Below are 24,295 nucleotides of genomic sequence, written 5' to 3'. Positions count from 1 at the left end.
TGCGTAAAAAGGACATTTTCCGGTATACGCATATAACGGATTTCGCTTATATCGGACAAAACCAGTGGGAACAATTGAATCCGATATATCCGAGGTTTACTGTAATACATGTAATAAACTGAACATTTTCTGGAAACAAAATGGTCTTTAGATTAAATAGTACGTGATAATAAGCTCATGATTAAATAGTATGTGATAATAAGATCATCACATGATTTGTCTGGTATCAGGCCCGGTATCATGCCCCCTGCGTGTCAGTATCAGCCCTCGACCGAAGGCATGATACCTGGCCTGATACCAGACAAACCATGTGATAACCTATAATTAGAGACCAGTATAAGAACATCTCCCGGTGTAAGAGTGAATCAACAAGAAGATGGAAGACGATGCCACCAGATTTCAGGAATTTGATTATGAAGCTATTTCAAACCACTGGAGAGACAGGGAGATGCGATAGCTTATTTCTTGTCAGACTGTTCTGACTTGATCCAATTTGTTAGGGTGTATCTCAACAAAATATGTCTGAACACCCTGAGTCACTGCCAGGTTTTTTTTTTTTTTTCCTGTCTGTCCAGCATTTGGAGATATATAGACCCCCATCTTTAAAGCAGTATAAGGAGGCCGAATGCTGGTTTGCTGTGGGACAGGCAGAGGCCTCACCACGGCTGTATCTTTGCAGTTCAGAAGGAGTCCTTCATAAAGTCCCGAGTGCCAGCCTTGACCTGGCCTGGAGACAAACACAAGGCCATGTTTCAATAGGCATCTAGGATTATTATTATTATTATTCTACGGCGACACAGTCTGCTCATGTCTCTAATGACATCATTTAGAAACTAGCTTTGGGATCAGTAAACCACTTGCTGGTCCTCAAGCAGTATGAGCTGTTTATACAATGTATATACAATGTATAATTGCACGTAGGATAGAATTTTGTAAACAATTCTTCAAAGAATTAAAAGAGACAGTATTTGAATTGGAAATCTAAAGATAAAGAACATGAAACCCAAATATACATTCTGGCATTGGAATCAAATTATTGCGGTAAACAGAAACACAGCATTTGTAAAGAAAAAAAAAATCATGATAAGATTAAATAATTAGTTTCTATTTGGGTTCAGCTGTCGGAATTCTTCTATACGGACCACATGCTCTGATTTTGACTCCGGTCTGTAGGGAATTGGTTTGGGTACCAGATGATTGTAGGCTGGAGACATATTGGAAGATATGGAAATAATATCAAAACCATCTGTATTATTTCTCTCACGTCTATGTCACTATGGGGACTACCTGCTTCTAATGTCAGTGACTTTGACTAATACACATCGATTCCTAAGGAATTTCTCCTCAATAGAACATCTCATCTGTCTTCAAATAATTTGTTGAGCAGCTGGAAGAAATCAGCCATAACTTTGTCAGTCAGTCAATCTCTTTTTGGTGTATCTGTATTTCAGAAAAGAACATTAAGTTGATATATTTATGCCACATCATTGCCTTTCTGTTCATGATTGTGGCATTTTGTTCTTGTCGTTTTGGATGAGTGAACATTGATTGAACTTATTGATGTCTCTGGAAATTCCTACGTTTTTTTTTATATGTACATTAGTGTGCATGTCACTTTAAAGGGTCCCTGGCATGATCCGTCAACTTTGCTTACAACATGTATGCTATATATTGCAAATATATTGCTATATATATGCTATTCATATTTGATGTCATCTATTTATTCTCAACATTATTATTTATTATTATACGGGAGCCAGGCAACATTTCATGGGCAATTTCACTGCTGTGTTATTGTGCAATGACAATAAAGAAAGTCTATCTATCTATATTGTTTGTAAAATGGTATATTTTCAAATACTACACTTATAGTTCATGACACCAGCCATTATAAACGAGCTTGCAGCTCAGCCTCATTCCTGGAAGTGACATCATCAGGGTATAAACACCTCTAAGGCAGCTAAGGCAGAGTAAACAAACACTTCTCGGGGTATATCATCAACTGGGTTCAGTATATTTTCCATCTAAATAGTAGTCATGCCAAAATGTTGCGTTGCTGCTGGATGTTCACACTATCCGTAAGTCTGCAATATTCACTATAATCACTGTAAAATGCTCTGTTTTGCACATTGCCATGAACTGTAGAGCGCTAGCTCATCATGGCTGGTGCCATGATATATAAATATAATTTTTACAAATTTACCGTTCGCTTTCAAAAATCGAACAATGCCAAATCTGGCCTGGGCTTCAATTCCATTTGGCCTTCGGAACGGTTTAGAAAATAGCATTGAGGTGGCCCGCCTGATGTTATTGCCTGTATTGAAATCATCAGGCATCTCTGAGTAAGCTTCCAGTATCATTTGGACATCTCATTGCCAGGATGAGTGTCCTGGTTTTCGGTAATCAAAACATGGTCACCCTTGAACATTTCTTTTATTTTCCCTTAAATTCCTATTCTCTGCCTCATTATGGGAAGATTCCCAAACCTAACAGCAACCTTTTGCTATATCATGAGGGAGCTCTTTATCATCCTCAGTACCTTCTCCACTCCCTTGTTGTTCTCAATGTTTGATAAAAATCTAAGTGTCAGTGATATATGTACCTTTGACACTAGCATGACCTAACTACATTTTTTTCCCCCAGCAGTAAGACATCAAGAGTCAGATGAAAAATTTTTTGTCGAAGTTAAATAATTTCTATTTTATGTATTTATTATACTGATTATTAAAAAAATGAATTTAGATTCTGTTATATATATTGCTTTAAATACCACACAGAATCAGACTATACGCATAGAGACATGCATCTCTGCAACAATTTCATCCAACTGGGGTTTGTGCAGAAATATCAAACTGTTGATCAGTTTAAATTGGTCTATTAAATGTACATTAAATGTATTCATTATCTTCTTCATTAACCTACTAAATGATCAATCAATAAATGACCCAGTCTTTGTGGCAATTATGCACACTCCTGTAGAGATAGGAAAGTTTATGTACTAATTCCAAAGTCAAATGCCCATAGTAAAGGCCAGGGAGGTCTTCAAGAATCCCATGTTCAGGTTCAAGACCAAGCCAATCGCCCTCCGACCAGTAACTCAAGACTATAACTTACGCCTTGGAAACAAGCGAAGGTAATTTCAAAATCTGGCAAATAAAAAAATCCTTTTCTGTTATCATTTCTGTGGTTCAAGCAATCATTGCCAATGACAGGGTTCCATGTGGACTCAAGGCAAGGAGGTTCCATCCCCACTTCACTGTCTGGCTCGATGAGAGAAAGAGGCACTTAAAGCCAAGAACATATTTACACAGGCATGTAAGCACAGAGAGCTGGAAACACACACAAACACATTATGGGCTTCGGGATCCAAGAAGCTTGGTTCGTTATCTTCTCAGAATGAGGCGAAGGGAATTGCCTCCTGCTAAGTGGACCTCAGGCACGTACACAAAAAAAAAAAAAATAAGACTGCAAAAAAAAACATACATGCATTCATACAGAAAAACAACAGTAAATACAGCAACTGTCATTTAGTCGTAGTATTTCATATGGAAGTTGCAGGATTTCTATATACTAGCATGTCTTGGAACCGTGCCCAGCAGTTTTCCTCCAATGCGTTAATGTTTCTATGAATCAATTCAGACACCACAGGCGCAAATAAAATGACGGATGGACTAACTGAACTTCTCTGCTCTGTGAGTCAGACTTGGGCCAGCCCAAAGAAGAGTCAAATCGTCCATCCAGGTTTTTTTTTTTGGTTTTTTTTTTTTGTCTATAGCTGTCTGGAAAAAAGATGACGCTGGAGTGATAATCACAAAAATCCCCCTTATGGAGGTGAATGGTAACTCGAAATTGTTGTTGGCGGTAAAGTGTTTATGTGAGAGAGTGTGTAGTGATTTATGACTTGGGGGCTAAGTGGTGATTGTTGCTTTTCCCCATGGATATGCTCACACATAAATGATGGACGTATTGTATATAAAGTATATAAAGTATATGATCACAACAGAAATACAAATACTCCACCTGTGTCTGTAGTGGTCAATGTTGAAACTGCCGACTTTACATTTGATCTTCGTGTAGACATCCTGGATATCGACTGAGGCGCTGAGGTCCTCTAGTTCACTGACCATGCAGACTTCTGTTGAAAAAGAAGAAACACGCTTGGAAGTATGGAAGTATGACCTGCAAATTGGCTGCACATTAATCCTGAGACTGGAACACTGTTAATGATGGGAGGGGCTCGTTATTGTGTCACACTTTTATGCCGTCAAACGAGTGAATAAATTACTCAAGTATAAAACCTCAGCTTGCCAAAATGAGGATTGTGCATGTCACAAAATACTAATTGCTCACAAAATATGTATTTATATACAGTAAATGGATATCATATGCATTCCTCACTGCACCTTGTGTGAAAATTCAACGACACACCGCCGGGGAAAATATGTTTCATTCGCTACAAACCGATTACGTGAACTGATTATGAAGCAAGCCTGGGAGCTTAGCTGATCGTTGTCATTGTTTCCACTGAAAAAGTCCCACAGTCACAGATGTGGTGATTTGGAGAAACAGTGGTTCTTAATGGCTTCTTAACATTGGAAAAACAAGGCTAGTCAGCTTTATTGTGGATACTGTGTGGAAAAAAAAAAAAAAAACATCCCAAGTTAGTAGTCAGCGCATTCCCAACAGAAGTAATTAAAGAATACCTTTCATAAAAAAACAGGTCGATATTTTGGCCGTTTATTAAATTACGTCAACAAGCAATTGTCCGGACGGATTTGATCGGTTCAGATCGGTATCAGTGTTTATATTGATGATGCTATCCACACAATATGTTTGCTAACTCCGTATCTATTATTTCCCAGTTTCACACTTTGAATGTAAATTTAAAAATATGGGTAAATAAAGTGCTGGATAATATTGGTATATTAGTATGAAAGCCAATACCGACATATTTTACCTAATTTACACAAAGGCATGGCATTGCTGTCCCCATGTGGTGTGTTTTTTTTTGGAGTGAATGCACCTCAGCAAGGTGCAAAAATGCAATTTTCATAATTTAATAGATTGTTCATTTTGAGATCTGGTGAGAAGATGTGCAATATTACAAAGACGCACTCAAATGTAAATTAAGCCTTTCATCACCACAATAAATTTGAACGAGACACGACACAGTTCCATCAATCTTCTTTCTCCGCAGCTGCTAACCTCCTCTTGGCCTTCAACAGTTAAATTTTAAAGACATCAATCTTTATTCAGTGAATTCATCGCAGTGAACTGACTTGCACCCACAGCGTGCATTCTTACGAAGTCAGAAATGGTTGCAGAGGGCACGCACATCACACGTCATCCATAGCCCGACGCAGCCCCGCATACAACCAAAGTTCCTCCTGCGCTAAAAGTGCTACATAGTGTATGCATGCTTCCAAATCCGTACTGAGGATTTGGGATACATTTTTGGACGAAATTGGGACATTTTTGGACGAAAAAATACTAATCATGCAAAACCCGATACATGCAAAAATTGACTTTAATACAAAATGACATAAATTACCGCTCAAAAGTTTGGGATCACTTGCAAATTTCTTTGTTTTCTGAAGAAAAACACATTTTCATGCATTTCACAAACAATTTTTTTCCATTACACAAACAATTAAAATTAATCAGATGATTTTCAAAGAATGATCTACATTTTTGTATAGAGGCCTACTATCAACAACTGTCAGTCCTCTGCATCAATCTCCTGGTATGGCTGCTAATCCAAGTTAAACATTTTATAAAGATAATAGATTATTAGAAAACCCATCTAAAAATCTAAACTAAAACTAAAATCTCTTACCATGCTGTTAACTACTCGCTTCAGAGAGCAGCACAAACTGGGTCTAACAAGGACATAAAAACGATGAACTGTGCAAGAAGACAAATATCTGAGAGCGCCTCACAGGTCGTCACCTGGCAGCTGCACTAAGCAGTACCAGTCAAACACCAGTGTCAGTATCAACAGTGAAATGGCAACTTCAGGATGCTGGACTTCATGGCAGGATTGCCAAGAAAATGCCTTATCTCAGACTGGCCCCAAAAAAATTTCCAAGTGATCCGAAACTTTTGAGCGGTAGCGTATTAATTTGAGAAACACATACCTGTCTTTTTTGTTGTTGGGTCAGGGGCAAACAGCTTAACAATAATCTTGGGTAACATCCACTGCATCCAAAGGCTGACCTTCCCACTAGTGCCACCGATGCTGCTAGTTTTCTGCTCCAGGGTCACCGTGTCAGCAAAGGGACCGTCATCACCTGCTGGTACCGAGTCACCCTGGGAAGAAGAGGAGGAGGGACAAGAAGTTTTATGGGTTTTTGTTTGAAAAATAATCAAGTAATTTAAGTAGCATTCCAAAATGATCACAATTATGATTTGTATTTTGTGACTGCATATGATAAACATCCATATGCTTGTATTCCTATGTCAGACAAACACTATAGGGATGACTGCAATAGGAATAGTCTGTGTCCGTGTCTTTCTTAAATCTGTAAATCTGTTTTTTCAAACATATTTGTTTGGTTGGAAAGTGATCGACCTGCAAATAAACATTGTGGTTTAAAGCTCTTGAAAATGCGTGATTTTTTTTTATTTGATTTTTTTCCCATAGCTTCTCCCATCACTGCCTTGTAATGACAGATTATGTCATGGTTATTGAGCCTGGCTGTCGCTGGTGGCGAGGTTATCAACAATCTCAATTAGAAACGCCACAGCTGCTTGGATGATTACAGTGTCTTTAAGAGGATCCAGATGAGGAAACTATGTCCCCATTCCACTGTTGGGGAAGGATAAGAGCACTACACTAATTTGCAAATTGAATTTAATTGCACTGTGTCTGACTACAAGGCTCTGTGATGATCCTATTATAAAAAAAATACCTAAAATATATGTATCTTGATTGTGCCGACTTAAAAACATATTGCCTAGTACAGTATACAGTACTTGTATGTATACAATATACAGTATATGAGGACCACAAGACACTGATGAGAAACATGTGGCCCATTAAATATATTTGCTTCTAAGCGGAAAAAGTCGAAGCACTTTCTCAAGAGTATAAAGATTTCAAACCAAATCTGATTAAAGACATATCAGCAAGGCTGTTGAAAAAAGTTAAAAAAAAAAAAAAAGAAACCTCTGGAGGTAACGTGGTATCACTACAACATAAATGATACCAGTTATGATTCACTTCAAATGTTTTGCAACAGACCGATATGCTCAGACCGAAGCAATCAATTACCTTATAAGTGGCATTTGTTCCAATCAATTATCTAAAGTGTAATTATATGTTTCCATGCAATCAAACCAGGTCATTGTGTGTCGGAGCGCCTCACAGTATGCAGTAACTGGCAAGAGAATAACATGTGCCAAGTATTAATAGTACTCATTCAGTAAGATATTTTGATGTCTACTGCCATTTGGGGACTAATTGTTGAGTGAGTTAACATAATAGTGTGTGTGTGTGTGTGTGTGTGTGTGATGAGTTTACTGCCGCCGCAAAAAAGTAACCAAGAATGATCAAAGTTGATGCTGGATAACCTTTAACCTAATAATAAATTTGAAAAAAACTAACTTTGGAATAACGTTACTTATCTACATTATGTAACAAAACATAACGTGCTGATTAAGGCGGGTTCTGACACATTCCTGACTTGCAAAAATACAAATATTCTATTTTTTTCCCACATCTTTATAAGCCAAATTGTGAAGTATACAGTTTAATATTGAGGTCGCCATGCTATAAACAGGCTGAGAATCCAGGTTTATTTTCTCTGCAGAGTTTGTCTTTGCTCATCAGAGGGTCCCAAACACTGTCGGACAACACCAGGCGGGGAAGACAGGCAGTGTGGGAGGAGGAAAAAATATGTTTAGGGGTAAATATGGGTGATTAAAAAAAAAAAATGTATTAGTTTTTTGCTGATTTCACAGGTGTAATCTGTAGATAATGTTTGGTTTTAAACAAATTGTCAACCTCTAAATGCAACTTACTACATCAAGGGGGTCTCCAGCTCCACACAGCTCCACAAAACTAGTCTTTTAAGTTGCTTCCATCATCAAATTTGGCTATTTAAAATATTTTGTAGCATTTTGGGAAAGGTGAGATGTTTCTGGCCCATTCTGCGACTGTAGATGTGCTGTAAAATATCAGTAATCTATCCATTTATCTATTTGCTGTCGCTGATCCTCACTAGGGTCGCGGGTATGCTGGAGCCTATCCCAGCTGTCTTTGGGCGAGAGGCGGGGTACACCCTGGACTGGTTGCCAGGGAGCCAATTAACCTAACATGCAGGCATGTTGTTGGAATGTCAGAGAAAATCCACGTACAAGGAGAACATGCAAACTTTCCAAATGGGGAATCGAACCAAGGTCTCCCCGATCTCCTCACTGTGTGGCCACCGTGCAGTCGGTTTATCAATATTCATTCATTCATTCATTCATTTTCTACCGCTTTTTCCACATGAGGGTCGCGCGGGGTGCTGGAGCCTATCCCAGCTGTCTTTAGGCGAGAGGCGGGGTACACCCTAGACTGGTCGCCAGCTAATCACAGGGCACATATAGACAAACAACCATTCACACTCACATTCATACCTATCGACAATTTGGAGTCGCCAATTAACCCAGCATGTTTTTAGAATGTGGGAGGAAACCGGAGTACCCGGAGAAAACCCACGCATGCACGGGGAGAACATGCAAACTCCACACAGATGCCCGAGGGTGGAATTGAACCCTGGTCTCCTAGCTGTGAGGTCTGCGCGCTAACCACTTATCAATAATGTAAGGTAAAATAGCATTTGTGTGTGAAATAACCTTTTCAATACAAAATTAACATTTTTTATGTTATGTTCTAGTATAGTATAAAATGGACATTTCCCAAACTTTCTAACTACGGGGCGGGGTGTGACTCTGTGATGGTATGGATATAGTTAAAGAATAAGTACCAGGAAGGGGGTCAGGAGGTGTGCTTCTTGGGGAGAGAGTGCTGCCACAACTGCTGAGAATTATCAAAACAGCTCCCACATTCTTGCTCAATCATCAACCTCCCACAGGACCAAACACTTCTACCAATGTTTGTATTTAAGTAAACAGTGACAAGTGGGATTCTGTTATAGACACACCATACCATAAGTCCTTCACTGGCTAACCGTATCCTCGCCACTGAGTCCACAAATGACACAGTGATAAATGTTGATGGCTCTAAAATGAACGCAGACACAAAATGCACATATGGTTTGAAACCTTTTTTTTTTTTTTTTTTCCTCGATAGGTGCTCAAACCGACTCACATCATTGCCTCTCAGATGTCATTATGGTGTTTCTGTGATCCCAAAGGGCCACACGTTTCTAACAGGTTTGACACGGTCATAGGGTATTCATTAAATCACTGGCTGGTTGCCACAGCTTAATAACACAAACACTCATCTAAACCATCATTAGCAGCTGGCCTCTCAGACGCTCACAAAAGTCACACCATACACACACTTCTTTTTGTCTGGCAGTTAGGGCAGTCAAGTTATTCACATTTTTAATCAGCTTTATTGTTAAAGCTGTCGAATTAATTAATCACGATTAATCACCATTTGGAATATGTCTGAAATATTCGTATTTTTTATTTTATTAAAAGAAAAATAAAGAGGGGTCAGCACGCAGGGCTCACAGCTAGGAGACCCGAGTTCGATTCCACCCTCGGGCATCTCTGTGTGGAGTTTGCCCGTGCATGCGTGGGTTTTCTCCGGGTACTCCGGTTTCCTCCCACATTCCAAAAACATGCTAGGTTAATTAGCGACTAAAATTGTCCATAAATATGAATGTGAGTGTGAATGGTTGTTTGTCTATATGTGCCCTGTGATTGGCTGGCGACCAGTCTCGCCCGAAGACAGCTGGGATAGGCTCCAGTACCCCCACGACACTCGTGAGGATAAGCAGTAGAAAATGAATGAATGAGTGAATGAAAAATAAAAATGCTGTTGTGATTTCGGAGTTTAACGTGTACTTGAATGCACCTTGAGAATAAAAAAAAAATTCTAAAGTTGATAAAAACTTCATGGGAAACTTCAGACATTTTGTCGAAAAACAACTTTGTTTAGCACCCTCCTTTAATCCATGTAATCTTTTATGACCCTGCCTCTTAAAAAAATCGGAATCAACAATAGTTAGGAACCGGAATTGACATGAGGAATCTGAATTATAACTGGCTATTGGCTGGCCATTATGAGCAGGTGTTAATTTGGATGTAATAATTAATTAAACTAATTAGTTGTAAAGATCTTAGGACTGCACACCTTTACTAAAGCCACGAAAACTGAACCGGTTTTATGATGGTTGGTTTTAAACCTTGTAGCCAAATGAACACAACAAACCTCAGTAGGGGATCCGACATCTGCAGACGGACTATAGGTGCTGGTGTCTGGCAGGGCTGTACCAGCACTGCTGCGGACCGGAGACGATGGAGTGGCACCGGTAGCGGGTTCCGGGACATTGGTGGTCTGACGTAAAATGCCATGCCTTTGGAGACGAGCCCAAGTAGAAGTCCAGTTCAGCAGGAGCTCATACGAAAGCTGAATCTGGTCAGGAACCAAAACAAAGTAAGACAAATAGAACGGAAAATATATAAAATATGAGTATAGTATATCAATCATTTAATTGGAACTAGAAACAGAAAATAAATCAAATTGACATGTTTTCCTGTACTATGATTCTCTCACGCCAGTTAATATATGTTTTATGTTTATTGAAGTTTTGGGACCTAAAGTGGACCGTGTCTACAAAGCTTAATACATGCATCGGCACATGCAGACCACTTCTGCAGTTGAGTGAATTAAAAGATAAATCTGCATGACACGCCACAAGTCTCAACATTTAAAAGCAGATTCAAATGTATTTTGGCCAAAGTCTGACTCAAACAGCTGCTTTAGGGAGTTCTCGTGTAGTTGAAGTCATTACCACTGATTTGGCTTGGCAGTTTGGTAGTTATGTGACACTAAATCTCGTTAAAGCTTGAAGAGAAGACAGAGTAAAAGGAATAGTAGCCAGTAATGGACCACAATCCACCCACCCCTCGGCTCTTGAACTTATCACTGATTGTTTTTTTTTTTTTTTTTTTCGGACCTGGCATTATGAGACTATTCTGTATTTATCTGTTAAATGTGCCATCATTTGTAAGACGCAGCATGCTGATATAATTTTTCTTTTTTTCATAACACAGTTCTGACAGGATTAGCCACAGAGGAAATTTGTTTTGTCTCATCAATTTCCCCTGAACCTAAAAAAAAAAAACACCACAGTAAGGAAAAATTGGAGGCTTGGCATCAAAGTGTTCTCGGCAATAGATCATGTCTTCACTCGAGGCCCTAACTTTAAACAACAGCAAAGCCAAAAACATGAGTGGAAAACATGACAAGGGAAAGCAGGGGTCGTGGTGCTTTCACTTATTCATGCATTCAGCAAAGATTTATTTAGAAAAGTGGAGAGCTCTAAAAAAAAAAAGTAACGCTTTCGAAGCTAAGCTCTTGCTTTTAAAAGTAGCCCTTCCGCGGCCCGAATGTGGGTCCTTTGAAGGCAGAAAGCACACGGATACGGAGCGCAAGTCATTACAAGTGTATGGCTTATTTCAAACATGTCTACAAACACCTACTAAGGAGAGGACAAACCGAGCGCAAGACCTGGAGAATATGCAGAGTAGAGAATAAAAGGCCTGGGAATGGTGGAGTGACAATGGTTCGGTCCGTGGTCAATGGGAAAGTCTTGACATCAGACTATTTCTATCATGAAAATGTTAAAATTGCTTCTGTTCACATTTATATAATGTTTATTTCATTTGTTCCTCTTTACTCTTTACTTTAATAATCATAATAATAATCTATAGATCTGTCATCTTCTCTCTGACATTGTTATGATTCCACCCCTTTTCCTGGTAAAGAGAAGCAGGAAGCAGTTACTATGGTACCGATTATGTCATTGTATGGTCATATCACCTCGTACTTCAGTACATGACAAAAATTAAATAAAAAATATATTATAAATAATATTATAATACCATAATATAAATATTTGCCCATTAGGATTTTTTTTAATCACCAATTATGATGGTTGCCATCCTTGAGTTAAGACAACTCATAATAATAAAGTTTTGAGAGTAGTAGTTACATAAAAAATATATATATTAGGAAAGCAGGAAGTGAACAAATGTAACAGTTACTGATTGGAAATGTAGGATTTAATAAGCTATCCAAATATTTCCATGATGGAGAGATGAGAACCAATTAGCAAAATAAGAGAACAGATTTGTGGCGATGTTGTGAGAGGAAAAAAAGATGAATCCTCACTTGCATTGAATGAAAAATGTAATTAATGTAACTCCGTATTCACACCAGACTCGTATAATGTATGTCACGTCTGCGTAGCGTTTTAGGCGCGTAGATTGCAAAAGGTGAATTCACAGTAAAGTTGCTTTTTGTAGTATGACTGTTGCTTTTCATGGATATTTTTGAAGGTTAAATTGTATTTTTTGTAATTTAGAGAGCGATATTAGCGATATCTGTTGTGATATTTTTGCCCATTGGGATTTTTTTTATCACTAATTATGATGGTTGCCATCCTTGAGTTAAGACAACTCATAATAATAAAGCTTTGAGAGTAGTAGTTACATTTAAAAAAAACTTAAACTATATTAGGAAAGCAGGAAGTGAACAAATGTAACAGTTACCAGATGGAGGGGTAGGATTTAATAAGCTTTGCTTCTTCCTACTCCTTTTGGACATGTGGAACTGTGAACTGATTATGTGATGCATTCAATTGTAATCTGATGCATGTTCAAATGAAATAAAACCATTACCATTGTGGTCCAGTAACTACTGTCTGGCTGCAGGCAGGTGTGGCCACTCAAAGATGAGCCCACAGACAAATGCTTACATGAGCTCACAATACGGATGCCACATTTCATGAGTACGGAAAAGCTGAACACTTGGAGGGCCGCGTTCTCCAAAGACCTGTCATCTGCGGATCAAGAGGAGTGCTAGGCTGCGGTAGTACAACCTGGAAACTGAACAGAGGCTCTCGCAGTCATTCATAAAAAACACACATGAAAGATGTGAGAGCGCACGGTGCAGATGGTTAGTGCGCTTTTCTCTTTTTCCAAGCGCAATTTATCTAGATACATAACCAGTTGGACATTTTGGAGAGTGTGTGTGGTAGCGTAACATACACATGCAGAGATACACATGTGTTTTATTTGAGTACAGTGTTATATCTGAGATCAGAGCACAAGCTTATCAGGGTTTGATTACCTGATGGAACCTATCCTGGTTAAAGATGCTTTTGGTAATGGTTTTATTTCATTTGAACATGCATCAGATTACAATTGAATGCATCACATAATCAGTCTGTTGACTATTTAGCTTGTTAGCTTTCCTCATCACTAGTAAACATTAGTAATCAAAGAGACGGCCAGTGTTACTGAACCTGCAACTAATTGTGTTACAACCCAGCAGGCTTTGCGGCATTAGCTTTAAGTTGCCGTATGTAGCGGTATTTCTTTTGTGACGCATATATGCAGACTTTTTGCAGACATTTGCACTTACACTGCAAGCAACAATACTAATGTGAACAAAGACTAAGAAGTTCCTTTGTTCTCGAAGCGGGGTGGGGGGGGGTTACTCTGGCAGCACTTCTTAAAGCGCTGCGGCATGGCTTGACTCATCATTATGAGGGGAGAAAAGAATGTAAAAGAGGAGAAGAGACTACAAAAGAAGAGAATTTTCACCGCATGTCATTACTAAATGCTAGTAATGACTCAGCATATTATCACAATAACCTATCAGCAGTGTCAAATACATAGCTGGTCTATTTGAAATAAATTAAAAACAAAAAAAAAGATAATTTCCCAAACCCACTCTTCAAATATCTGGGAAGGTTTTCACCTACTAACGGGATTGCAGACTTTCATTTGTTTCTGGTACCAATTTTCCTCATTATCACCCAGGCACGGTCTGAGATGTTAAATTGTGTGACCATTCCAAGCGCCGCCCCAATAAAGTGTTTACAGAGAACCTAATTTAATGCAGCTAATTCAATTGAGAAAAAAACTAAACATGTGCAATAGTACATTTAGATGCAGATACAGTAAACCTCGGATATATCGGATTCAATTGTTCCCACTGGTTTTGTCCGATATAAGCGAAATCCGTTATATGCGTAAAAAGGAAAATGTCCTTTTTACGCATATATCGGATTTATATCCGGTATATGCGTAAATCGGATTTTATCCGTTATAAAAAGGCACTTCCTTGACTATGTTTCCAATGTACCTGGACGCGCAGGCAACGCTGCAAACGCTGCAAATGACGTCGTATAGCGGCCTGTCACGATTCGGCGAATCGGAGCGCCACGATGCGGCCATCCGATATATGCGAGGGAAATTTAATGGAAATGCATTGGAACGGGACTGGAGATTTTGTCCGAAATAGGCGAAATCCGTTATAAAAAATCCGATATATGCAATGAATTTTTATTGGAAATGCATTACAGAAAAATCGGTTCTTTTTTATCTGTCCGTTGTGAGCGAATTTCCGATATATCCGAGTCCGATATATCCTAGGTTTACTGTATAGCTCTGAAACAACATAGAGTCAAGGCGGTAGAATAAAGTACACTATTTTAAGACTATATTCAACAATGTGGATGAGTCAAACAAACCAAAACATTTTGGTTTAAGACAAATGAGGCAACACGTTTTTGTTTTCACTGTCATGTCATGGCCAATCACAAGGTAACAGCAGTTTATTTCAAATCAAATAAAAGATATTATGGAAACGGACTGTTTCTTTGAGCATTCAGGTAAAACGATATGATCCTTCCAAATAAATCACGGAACGCCAATGAGTAATTTGGGCGAATGTCAACTGACCTGAGGGTTTGAGCACTTGACTCGGACTGGCTGCAGATCGACGTGGAGACAAACAACGAAGGAGTGCCTTCCTTCGGAACAGTTTGGTGGCTTGTTGGATGTGACTGCCAGGGTGGAGGTGCACCCCATCGGTTCCAGGAGGCTGAGGCTACGCTGCTGACCCAGCAGGGTGTAGACACTGAACTGACTCAGGGTTATTGTCCACGGGAAAGCGTCACCTGGTGGGGGAATATATCAAAGAAAACAAGGTCATAAACAAAACATAAATAAACAGATGCAAACATGATACATTTTAAGTAAATACATGTAGATATTATAATATCAGAAACCTATAAATCTTGTAAAAGGGCTGCAGAACTCATTCTATTTTTTTTCTTTAACATACCAATGTGGTATTGCCATTCAAGAAAAAAATTAATAAATGTCTTCAAATCCATGACCTGTTTGCATGAATACGCACAATGTCATTATAATAATTCAAATGTAGAAGAGATCTTGACACTAATGTATGATACTCAGTACTGAATAAGTTTAAAACCCGATCATTTAGGGTCGGAACATTGTTGAAACCAATTCTAGCAGTAACATCACCAAGACTGATGTCTGTATTCGTATGACCAAAAGTACATGTCTGATGTAATTGAAGATTTCTATTTTTGTTATTTTGAAGAAAAAAAAAAAAAAACACGTCCTGTCAGACGTTATGTCAACCTTGCCAGGTGTGCACGACACATGTGCAGGCATCGATCTCTCAAAGTCGCTCGACTTAAGTTTGTTTATCTTTTGTCATGCCGAATGAGCGGCGTTCGGTCAAAGGTTAGCCAAGTGATGAAAAGGTCGTAAAAGACGGTACACTCCCAATCTTTGATCCCACTTCGTTATCAACACCAAGAATTTTAATAAAAAATGTTAATAAAAACAAAAGTAAATATGTGATCAGTTGTGTATTGCATCTTGTATTCAACCGCAAATTGTATTTAAGTTATGGTAATTTTTGTTTATTTTGAACATGCATACAGGTTACGCTAGAATTACAAATGTTCATAATTATAATTTCAGGACTAAAAAGTTTGTATATTTGTGTTTATGTGACATTGATATATTGATTATCCTGACCTTTAACCCTACAACCTTAACTAACCTGTTTTTGTAGCACTATTAGCGAGTCAAGTGTAATATTATAGTTTATTTCCTCATATCGCCACACAGAAAATTAGATACGGTAATAACCTGAGTACATCATATAGCTAAACAATAACTAAAATACCTTCTAAAGTATCTTCTTGTGCTGCAATGAGTGTCAAAGAAAGCATTTCAAGCTGTGTAGTGTCAGAAACCTACCTTCTTCTAAAATGGGCTTGGATACCACAAATGGGAGTTCTTGCAAAGGTTCCATGTACTTGTGCCCAGCACTGACAACACTGATCTGGGGCAGGCAGACCACAAGGGTTCCTGGCATCGATGCTTGGTTGTGGTACCAGCTTCTCACAGTACCAGGGATGTCACCAAAGATGATAGTGCTTGGTGACGGAAGACTGTCATTGGGCAGGAACACACAACATGATTGCAGCTCCAACTGGAGAGTAAAAGCAGACAACATGAATTATGATTTAAAAAAAAACAGGAATTGCCCATATACAGTAATCTTTTGGCGTCTCCCCTCGGGGGTCACCACAGTGAGTCACTCATAAGATTTGTTTGGCTTTGATTTTACATCGGGCTGCCATGTCTGACGTAACCTTCCCATTTACGCCCGTCACATTTCCTCAACATCAGCACAAATCAAGCAGAACCGCGCAGAATGAAACAAATTCAAAGTCTGCGACACGTTTGGGAGAGAATTACCATTTCATAAGATTGCTGTTTGAATATATAAGATTACGTTTACAAACCGTCTCAAATCATTGTTGCAGTCAGGTAAGAACTAAATTTGAAACACTTATATGCTAGGACTACATTAAAAAGCCATAGCATTTCAGTATGTGGAATCAAACTATGGAATGGATTGAGTAAGACCCTCAAACAATGCACAACGATGAGCCAATTCAAGAAACAATACAAGCAGTTGATGTTTGCTAAATGCAAGGATGAAGAGTCTTGAACCAGTCATGATGTGCTATATATATCACTATATTGACACTTACTATGGTACCCATTATGTCATTGGATGGTCATATCACCTCGTACTTCGGTACGTGACAAAAAATTAAAAAAAATAAAATTAAAAAATTAAACTATATTAGGAAAGCAGGAAGTGGTCAAATCTAACAGTTACTGATTGTAAAAGTACCAGATGGAGGGGTAAGATTTAATAAGCTTTGCTTCTTCCTACTCCTTTTGGACATGTGGAACTGTGACCTGATTATGTGATGCATTCAATTGTAATCTGATGCATGTTCAAATGAAATAAAACCATTACCATTACCACATTACACTCAACTCATTGTGCCACGGAAGCTGACTGTGCACTGACTGCTTGTGGGAGGGGTGGACCTCTCCGCAGAACAATACTAAATCACTTAGTCTCCAAATACCGGGAAAATCGTCCAACAACGACCAGAAAGCCTATTTATTATTTTTAAATGGGGGGGGGGGGGGGGGGGCAATCTGTGGTCATGAGAAACATGCACTTTTCAGAACAAAACTGAAACCCAAACCAATTTGGTCAAGCTCAATGCTGAGGGCTACGTGTTGACATATACATTTCTCTCCACGACCAGGCATTGATTCTGAATGGAAAGTATGTGTAGAGATGTTGTGTACGGAGAAGATAAAAATCCTGGAGGGATTGGATGGGAGGAGGGAAAAGAAAGAGGTTTGGAAGAGCTGTTGGGGAATCCACTGTTTGTGTTGAAAGTAATTATGTGGTCGCATACGCAGTGAATACACATAGTTGCATACACATAAGAATAACGAATAATGTTTGTACTCGGCCGGGTGAACAACATATCAGTATGGGCTCCGTGTCTCGACGTAAGGTGTAAAGCTTCAGTTGAGACTGCGCAGGGTTCATGTATGGTATTCCCCACAATTATGTTAAACAGCTCCGTAACAAGCCAATAAACACAGCAATGGAAGTCATTAGGCTGTATGACCGCTTAGAATGAGCTGACGGACGTGTCAGGCTTGGGTATGTTTGGTGAGAGAGAAAGCATGAGCAATGTCAAGACGGGAAACTAACAAGGATGCCAGCATGACTGATGGATTGTTCCATCAGATGCTAGGGAGGTGAGGACCATTGCCGCCACATACAACTAGACTCAAGGGTCACTCGTAAAGCCCTGTGAACTAATTCATATTTTATCCATAATAAAATAGTGGAAAATGTATAATTCATTGAGGGCAAACCCATGGAAAGGCAGCTTTTCCAAGTGCTTCTGAGGGAATAGTCTAAAATTAGAAATGGGCACAAAAAATAGCTGAAATCCAAGAGCGTAATTGCACTGTGGAATATCTGTTACACAACTTTGACTTCTGTCAAGTTCAGGATAAAATGGAAATAAAACAGCAAAAAAAAAACACATAGATGGTCTGTGGAAATTACTCCAGTATAAGAAACAGTTTGATTATAGTCCCCTTTTAGTAAAAATGTAAAAAGTGAAACAAACCATAATCTGGAATTACCTTTTCCATTACGACAAAGTTGTATTTATTTTCAGGTCAAGCTATGTTCTCAACCTCACCCATGATTATGATCATGAGCCTTGAGTAGCAACCGAAAGGACAAGGTTGCAAGTACAAGAGGCGGAAATGAGTTTTCTCTACTTGGAGATAAGGTGAGAAGGACTGTCATCCGGGAGAATCTCAGAGTAGAACCACTGCTCCTCCGCATTGAGAGAAGCCGGATGATCTGGTCAGGATGACTCCTGGATGCCTCCCTAGGAAGGCGTTCGTTAGAAGGCCTCAGGAAGACCCAAGACCCAGGAAGACCCAAGACCCAGGAAGACCCAACTTCATAATGACTTGGAGAGACTATGTCTCTCAGCTTGCTTGAGAGCCTTGGGATCCGCAGAGAGGAACTGTGCGAAGTAGCCACGCAAAGCGAAGTCTGGGCTTCCCATCTTAGGGTGCAACCCCCTCGGTGGAAGTGGAAAACGATGGATGGATCAATAATACGACACATTATTCACATTATTGATGGTTTGACAGACCTTGTAGTCATTAGACCGTCAAAATCTGTTGCCGACTAAACATATCTCATGTTTATAACACAAAACAAGCAATATCAAAATGTAAACAATTTGTACCAAGGACAGGACGTAAATAACTCCGTCCGTACTTCATTCTGCAAAGAGTTTGCCAATCGGTCCAGTTATCTTATGAAGCCAGGCAAGAACCAAAAAAAAAAAAAACATAGTAAAAAAAAGGCGCATAAGACAACACCAAAAATATTCCTTTGAAATGATCGCCAGAGGCCAAATAAACTCTTGACATCTGAGTGACAGCCTGTAGGTTTTTTCAGAGGTGACTATTGCTTATCCTGTGGCTTAGGCCCTGATCCCATCATCTTAGGCCTCTGAAAGGACTTTCTTAAACTTTAATCTAGAATCACTCTGGCACGAACTCAAACTGAATACTGGATCAGAACACTAGTATCTGCTGTCAGTAATCAATAAATTCGACTTTGAGATTTTCTTGAAATGTAAAGTGAACTTCAAATAAAATGATTTATTACTGGAAATTAAACAATGTGCTAAACCAATTGGAGGTTATGCTGACTAATTGGTAATTTACCTACTTTGTCCATTTGGTATCCAACACTTCCAGCCTGGCATCACATCACAAATATTTCAACATTTTGTCTTTTTTTTGTGTCAAGTTCTGCTCACTTTTATTCCTTAATCACTTGTTGGCTTCATCAGACAGTGTTAGAATCCAAGCCACATGTGTGGACTGTTTCAAATCCGCCACCACCACCACCTCCTCCTAAATGTCCCTCACTTCCTTCTTTCCTGAGCAGCAGCAGGGGTGTATCATCTGACTTGCTATCATTTGTCCCTTGAGTCTCTGTGAGGATTGTTATCTGTTTCCAGCAGAGTAACCTCCCCCAGAAAGGAAGCTAATGCATAAACATAGCTATATTTAATGGCTGTGACCATGTGAAGATGGAACACATACTGTAGGTAAAGCAGAGGACTGTGTGTCTTCTGTAATAAGCAGTTTAAAGTAAGACATGCAACATTCCAAGTACAGTTACCTAGCATCTGCAGGTTTGGCTTATTTTTCATGGTAATGGTTTTATTTCATTTGAACATGCATCAGATTACAATTGAATGCATCACATAATCAGTTCACAGTTCCACATGTCCAAAAGGAGTAGGAAGAAGCAAAGCTTATTAAATCCTACCACTCCATCTGGTACTTTTACAATCAGTAACTGTTACATTTGTTCACTTCCTGCTTTCCTAATATAGTTTTTTTTTAAATCATGTACCAAAGTACAAGGTGATATGACCATACATCATAACTTCGCACTTGCCGATGTATGGTACTTGTGTAAAATTAATTGTCAAGGAGGTGATATGATGTTCATGCACAAAAAAAAATATTTCACTATTCTTATTCTACTTATTGTTATTTTTACACATTAAGTAACCTTCCGGGCTGCACGGCGGTCGAGTGGTTAGCGTGCAGACCTCACAGCAAGGAGACCTGAGTTCAAACCCACCCTCAGCCATCTCTGTGTGGTGTTTGCATGTTCTTCCCGTGCATGCGTGGGTTTTCATTTTGCGGGGACTCCGGTTTCCGCCCACATTCCAAAAACATGCTAGGTTAATTGGCGACTCCAAATTGTCCATAGGTATGAATGTGAGTGTGAATGGTTGTTTGTCTATATGTGCCCTTAAACTGTATTATGGAAAAATAAAAATTAAAAAACCTTAAACCATTTCAGGAAAGCAGGAAGTGAACAAATGTAACAGTTACCGATTGTAAAAGTACCAGATGGAGGGGTAGGATTTAATAAGCTTTGCTTCTTCCTACTCCTTTTGGACATGTGGAACTGTGAACTGATTATGGGATGCATTCAATTGTAATCTGATGCATGTTCAAATGACATAAAACCATTAACATTACCCTGTGATTGGCTGGCGACCAGTCCAGGGTGTACCCCGCCTCTCGCCCAAAGACAGCTGGGATAGGCTCCAGCACCCCACGCGACCCTTGTGAGGATAAGCGGTAGAAAATGAATGAATGAACGAAAGTAACCTTCCCAATATATTAATAATAACTTTGACCTTAAATAGCTCCTTTCAATGGGACCCAATGTCGCTTAAACTATTAAAAAAAATTCAACAATGTCAAAAATGAAGGATACATATTTTTAAAAAAAATTGAAATAAATATTTAAATCAAAATAAATATTCTGACATTTTTCTCAAATTAATTCCCTACACATTTCTCTCTCTCACACACACAATAAGCAATTCACAAGACACAGGATGTCACCCGGCGACGGAGAAAAAGAGGAAATTAGAAACACCACTTCTAGCATCCCCGGTGAAAACATTTGCAACTCAAGAGGAGAAATATCTCACTGGAGGGATCGGCAGCAAATGGAAAACACATCCCTTTGTTTTTGAAAACCTGATACCTCTCCAAATGTTATCTTCCTGTCCCTGCACCAGACGGGACCAAAGTTGCTGGTCAGATGAACAGAGGGTCTATAGAGCATCCCCTCCAAATATCTCTCTGGGCACCCCCGCCCACTGTTAACCTTTTGCTCCCTCTTCTTCTACATATCCTGCATTTACAGCTCAATTCAAAAACCCATTTGGAACAGCGGTTGCGATAGTGTAAATAGTGTCTCGTGGAAACTGAGATGATTAATGTGTGTGAGACACTACAGATGTGCGTTTCGATGTGTACATGTATACACTTTCCTTTGTTGCCCGCCTCGCTGAACTGCTACGCTTCCAAATGTCTGTGAGAAAGTCATTTTAAGCATGATGCCCACAGACAGCAGATAGCCTCGCTCGTACCCGCATGCCATCACAAGCAATAAACTTGCGGCCTGGCACGGGAGCACATTGAGGCAACCAGCCATCCCTGAAGCCCCCGCATTCCTCTCTTCTAACACTGCTTACAGAAGCTGACAAGCACTGGAGGTCTCCTTGGCTGAAGTGGAAATCTGCAAAAATAAACGCTTTAGGTGACATGAAGGCTTTGTTTGTTTCTGCTGGCCCAGATGTTTGTGTTAGCGCAGTGGGTTAATTGCAACTTTGATCGCTGCGTTTACCGATCCGACAGTGGCCTTATGAGTGTGGTTGGCCTGGCCTGTAATGACGGCTCCCACCCCCTGAGCTCAAACAATCAACCCTCAGCTATTTTGGCATACTGAGCCAGTACAGATGGGCTCAAAGAGGTGGCCGAGGCCAAATTTGACTGGAGATTGTCCTTAGAAAGAATCATTATGAGATGTTGGCGTGATCGCTTTCTTTTGAACAATCTGGTTGGTTACTACATGGTAACGGCAATGGCTTAGTATATTTCAAATATCCTTAATAAAAACGACAAAAAGAAACATATGGTTACACTTGGCGGCACGGCGGTCGAGTGGTTAGCGCGCAGACCTCACAGCTAGGAGACCAGGGTTCAATTCCACCCTAGGCCATCTCTGTGTGGAGTTTGCATGATCTCCCCGTGCATGCGTGGGTTTTCTCCGGGTACTCCGGGTTTCCTCCCACATTCCAAAAACATGCTAGGTTAATTGGCGACTCCAAATTGTCCATAGGTATGAATGTGAGTGTGAATGGTTGTTTGTCTATATGTGCCCTGTGATTGGCTGGCGACCAGTCATGGGTGTACCCCGCCTCTCGCCCGAAGACAGCTGGGATAGGCTCCAGCACCCCTGCGACCCTCGTGAGGAAAAAGCGGTAGAATATGAATGAATGAATGAATGGTTACACTTGCATAATTCAAAGTGTCTGAAAAGGAGTCGAACCAAAGACAGCTTATTTAATAATAACAATCAAGGGGTAGGATTAAACACTCTATAAACCTCCTCAAATATGACGAAATGTACCGGTGTAAACATCTGAGGTACTTCAATGTAACTATAAGTATGTTTGCAATAAACTAAACCATTACTAATCCTTCCCCTTCTCGATATCTCGGCAAATTTCGGTTCACTTCCTTTGCCAATTCCTTTGTCATATAATCCTGTAGATGCCTCTTTTGGTTCGACTTCTCCTTCCGTTGCTCTGAAATATTTTTGTTGATGTCAGTTTCCATTTGTTTTTGTACTTTGTGTGTGTCCTGGAAGTACCGTGATGGTAGATTATTTATCTTGAGACGCCTTCACTTTCTACTGATCACTTTGTCATCACTTAGGCTACTGACAGTCATTGTTTATTTCATATTTAAAGTCGTGGGTTTCAGCAAGCAACCCTACTAATAGTGGTCAAGATCTACAATGAGTGTGTCCAGATTGGACATTGGTCAGCCAAAAAAAATGGATCGTATCGGTCTAAAATCTCCAAAAGAAGCATTCCAGTCCACACCACGTGATCACAACAACAACCTGGCAGCGTCCTGGTAATGTCTGAAAAAGACGTCACAGTCGAGTCCAAACCTGCAGTGGTGGCACAGAAGCAGCCAAGTTCAACATGACCTACCCCGTCGTTCATTTGAAGCAGCACCACAAAATTCGGAAACCCCTCCCAACCAAAATAATCGACACAGTCTGACACATCTGCAAAACGTGACAAATTGAGTTTTTCTCACATCTGCTGTTGACTATTGGTGTCTGTTTGGTAACATCACATGATCAAGCCTTTTCTAACATCACACACTGCAAAAAAAGTAATAAAAGTATGTTTCATACTTATATTGTATTGGATATATATCGGTATTGGCCGATATTCAACGCTGCAATATCGGTATCATAACAGAAGTCAAAAAGCCGTCATATTCCTACTCTACGATTAAGAAAACAGTGAGGCGCTCAGGCTTCTATTCTCTTCAACAGGAAATGACACACAAGGTGCGACATGCTCAACAGTATTAAATGGACTGAATGAGGTTGCGCTGCACACCGTTGATTTATGGAGTGCGATCGAACACAGCAAGCCAAGCTGAACCCTCAGGTGAGCTGATCAGCCCAGCGTTTGGCAAGGCTTCTTCTAGCGCCGTCCAAAGTCCAACGGTGGACGCATGCCCGAAAACTTCAGATTAACCTCCAAGCAAACCATTCCAAACCAGATTCCTGCACCATTTCAGTCATTCTGTCATGTTACAAGCATGCGTGTCAATGCCGTGTATGATCATTTTTTCCCCTTTTAATAGGTCATATGTGTACATATCAATAATGACTACAAGTTATCAGTGTGTTGACACAGCAAATGATATAAATGGTAAAAAT

At 39.6% G+C, this 24,295-nt stretch overlaps 1 protein-coding gene across 8 annotated transcripts in view; it reads right to left on the bottom strand.

Annotated features, from left to right (window-relative positions):
- Window positions 1-24,295, bottom strand: part of LOC131105440 (intermembrane lipid transfer protein VPS13B-like) — a 265,748-nt gene that overhangs the window by 136,892 nt on the left and 104,561 nt on the right. For 6 of the 8 annotated variants that reach the window (XR_009119933.1, XM_058053560.1, XM_058053556.1 and 3 more), the window contains 5 exons: window positions 16,276-16,510; window positions 14,935-15,152; window positions 10,391-10,594; window positions 6,138-6,309; window positions 4,021-4,135 (listed from right to left, as the gene is read on the bottom strand). Coding sequence is in view for 6 of the 8 variants with exons in the window: in XM_058053560.1 (XP_057909543.1) it covers window positions 4,021-4,135; window positions 6,138-6,309; window positions 10,391-10,594; window positions 14,935-15,152; window positions 16,276-16,510 (944 nt within the window). In the remaining 2 variants the exon portion in view is untranslated. Of the gene's footprint in view, window positions 1-660; window positions 728-4,020; window positions 4,136-6,137; window positions 6,310-10,390; window positions 10,595-14,934; window positions 15,153-16,275; window positions 16,511-24,295 lie in introns of all 8 variants that reach the window. The other 2 variants (XR_009119934.1, XM_058053558.1) reach the window with 1 other exon arrangement.

The sequence above is a fragment of the Doryrhamphus excisus genome, chromosome 17, assembly GCF_030265055.1.
Source record: "Doryrhamphus excisus isolate RoL2022-K1 chromosome 17, RoL_Dexc_1.0, whole genome shotgun sequence".
NCBI lineage: Eukaryota > Metazoa > Chordata > Actinopteri > Syngnathiformes > Syngnathidae > Doryrhamphus > Doryrhamphus excisus.
The sequence above is the reverse complement of the archived record's forward strand: the minus strand, read 5'-3'. Positions and strand labels throughout refer to the sequence as shown.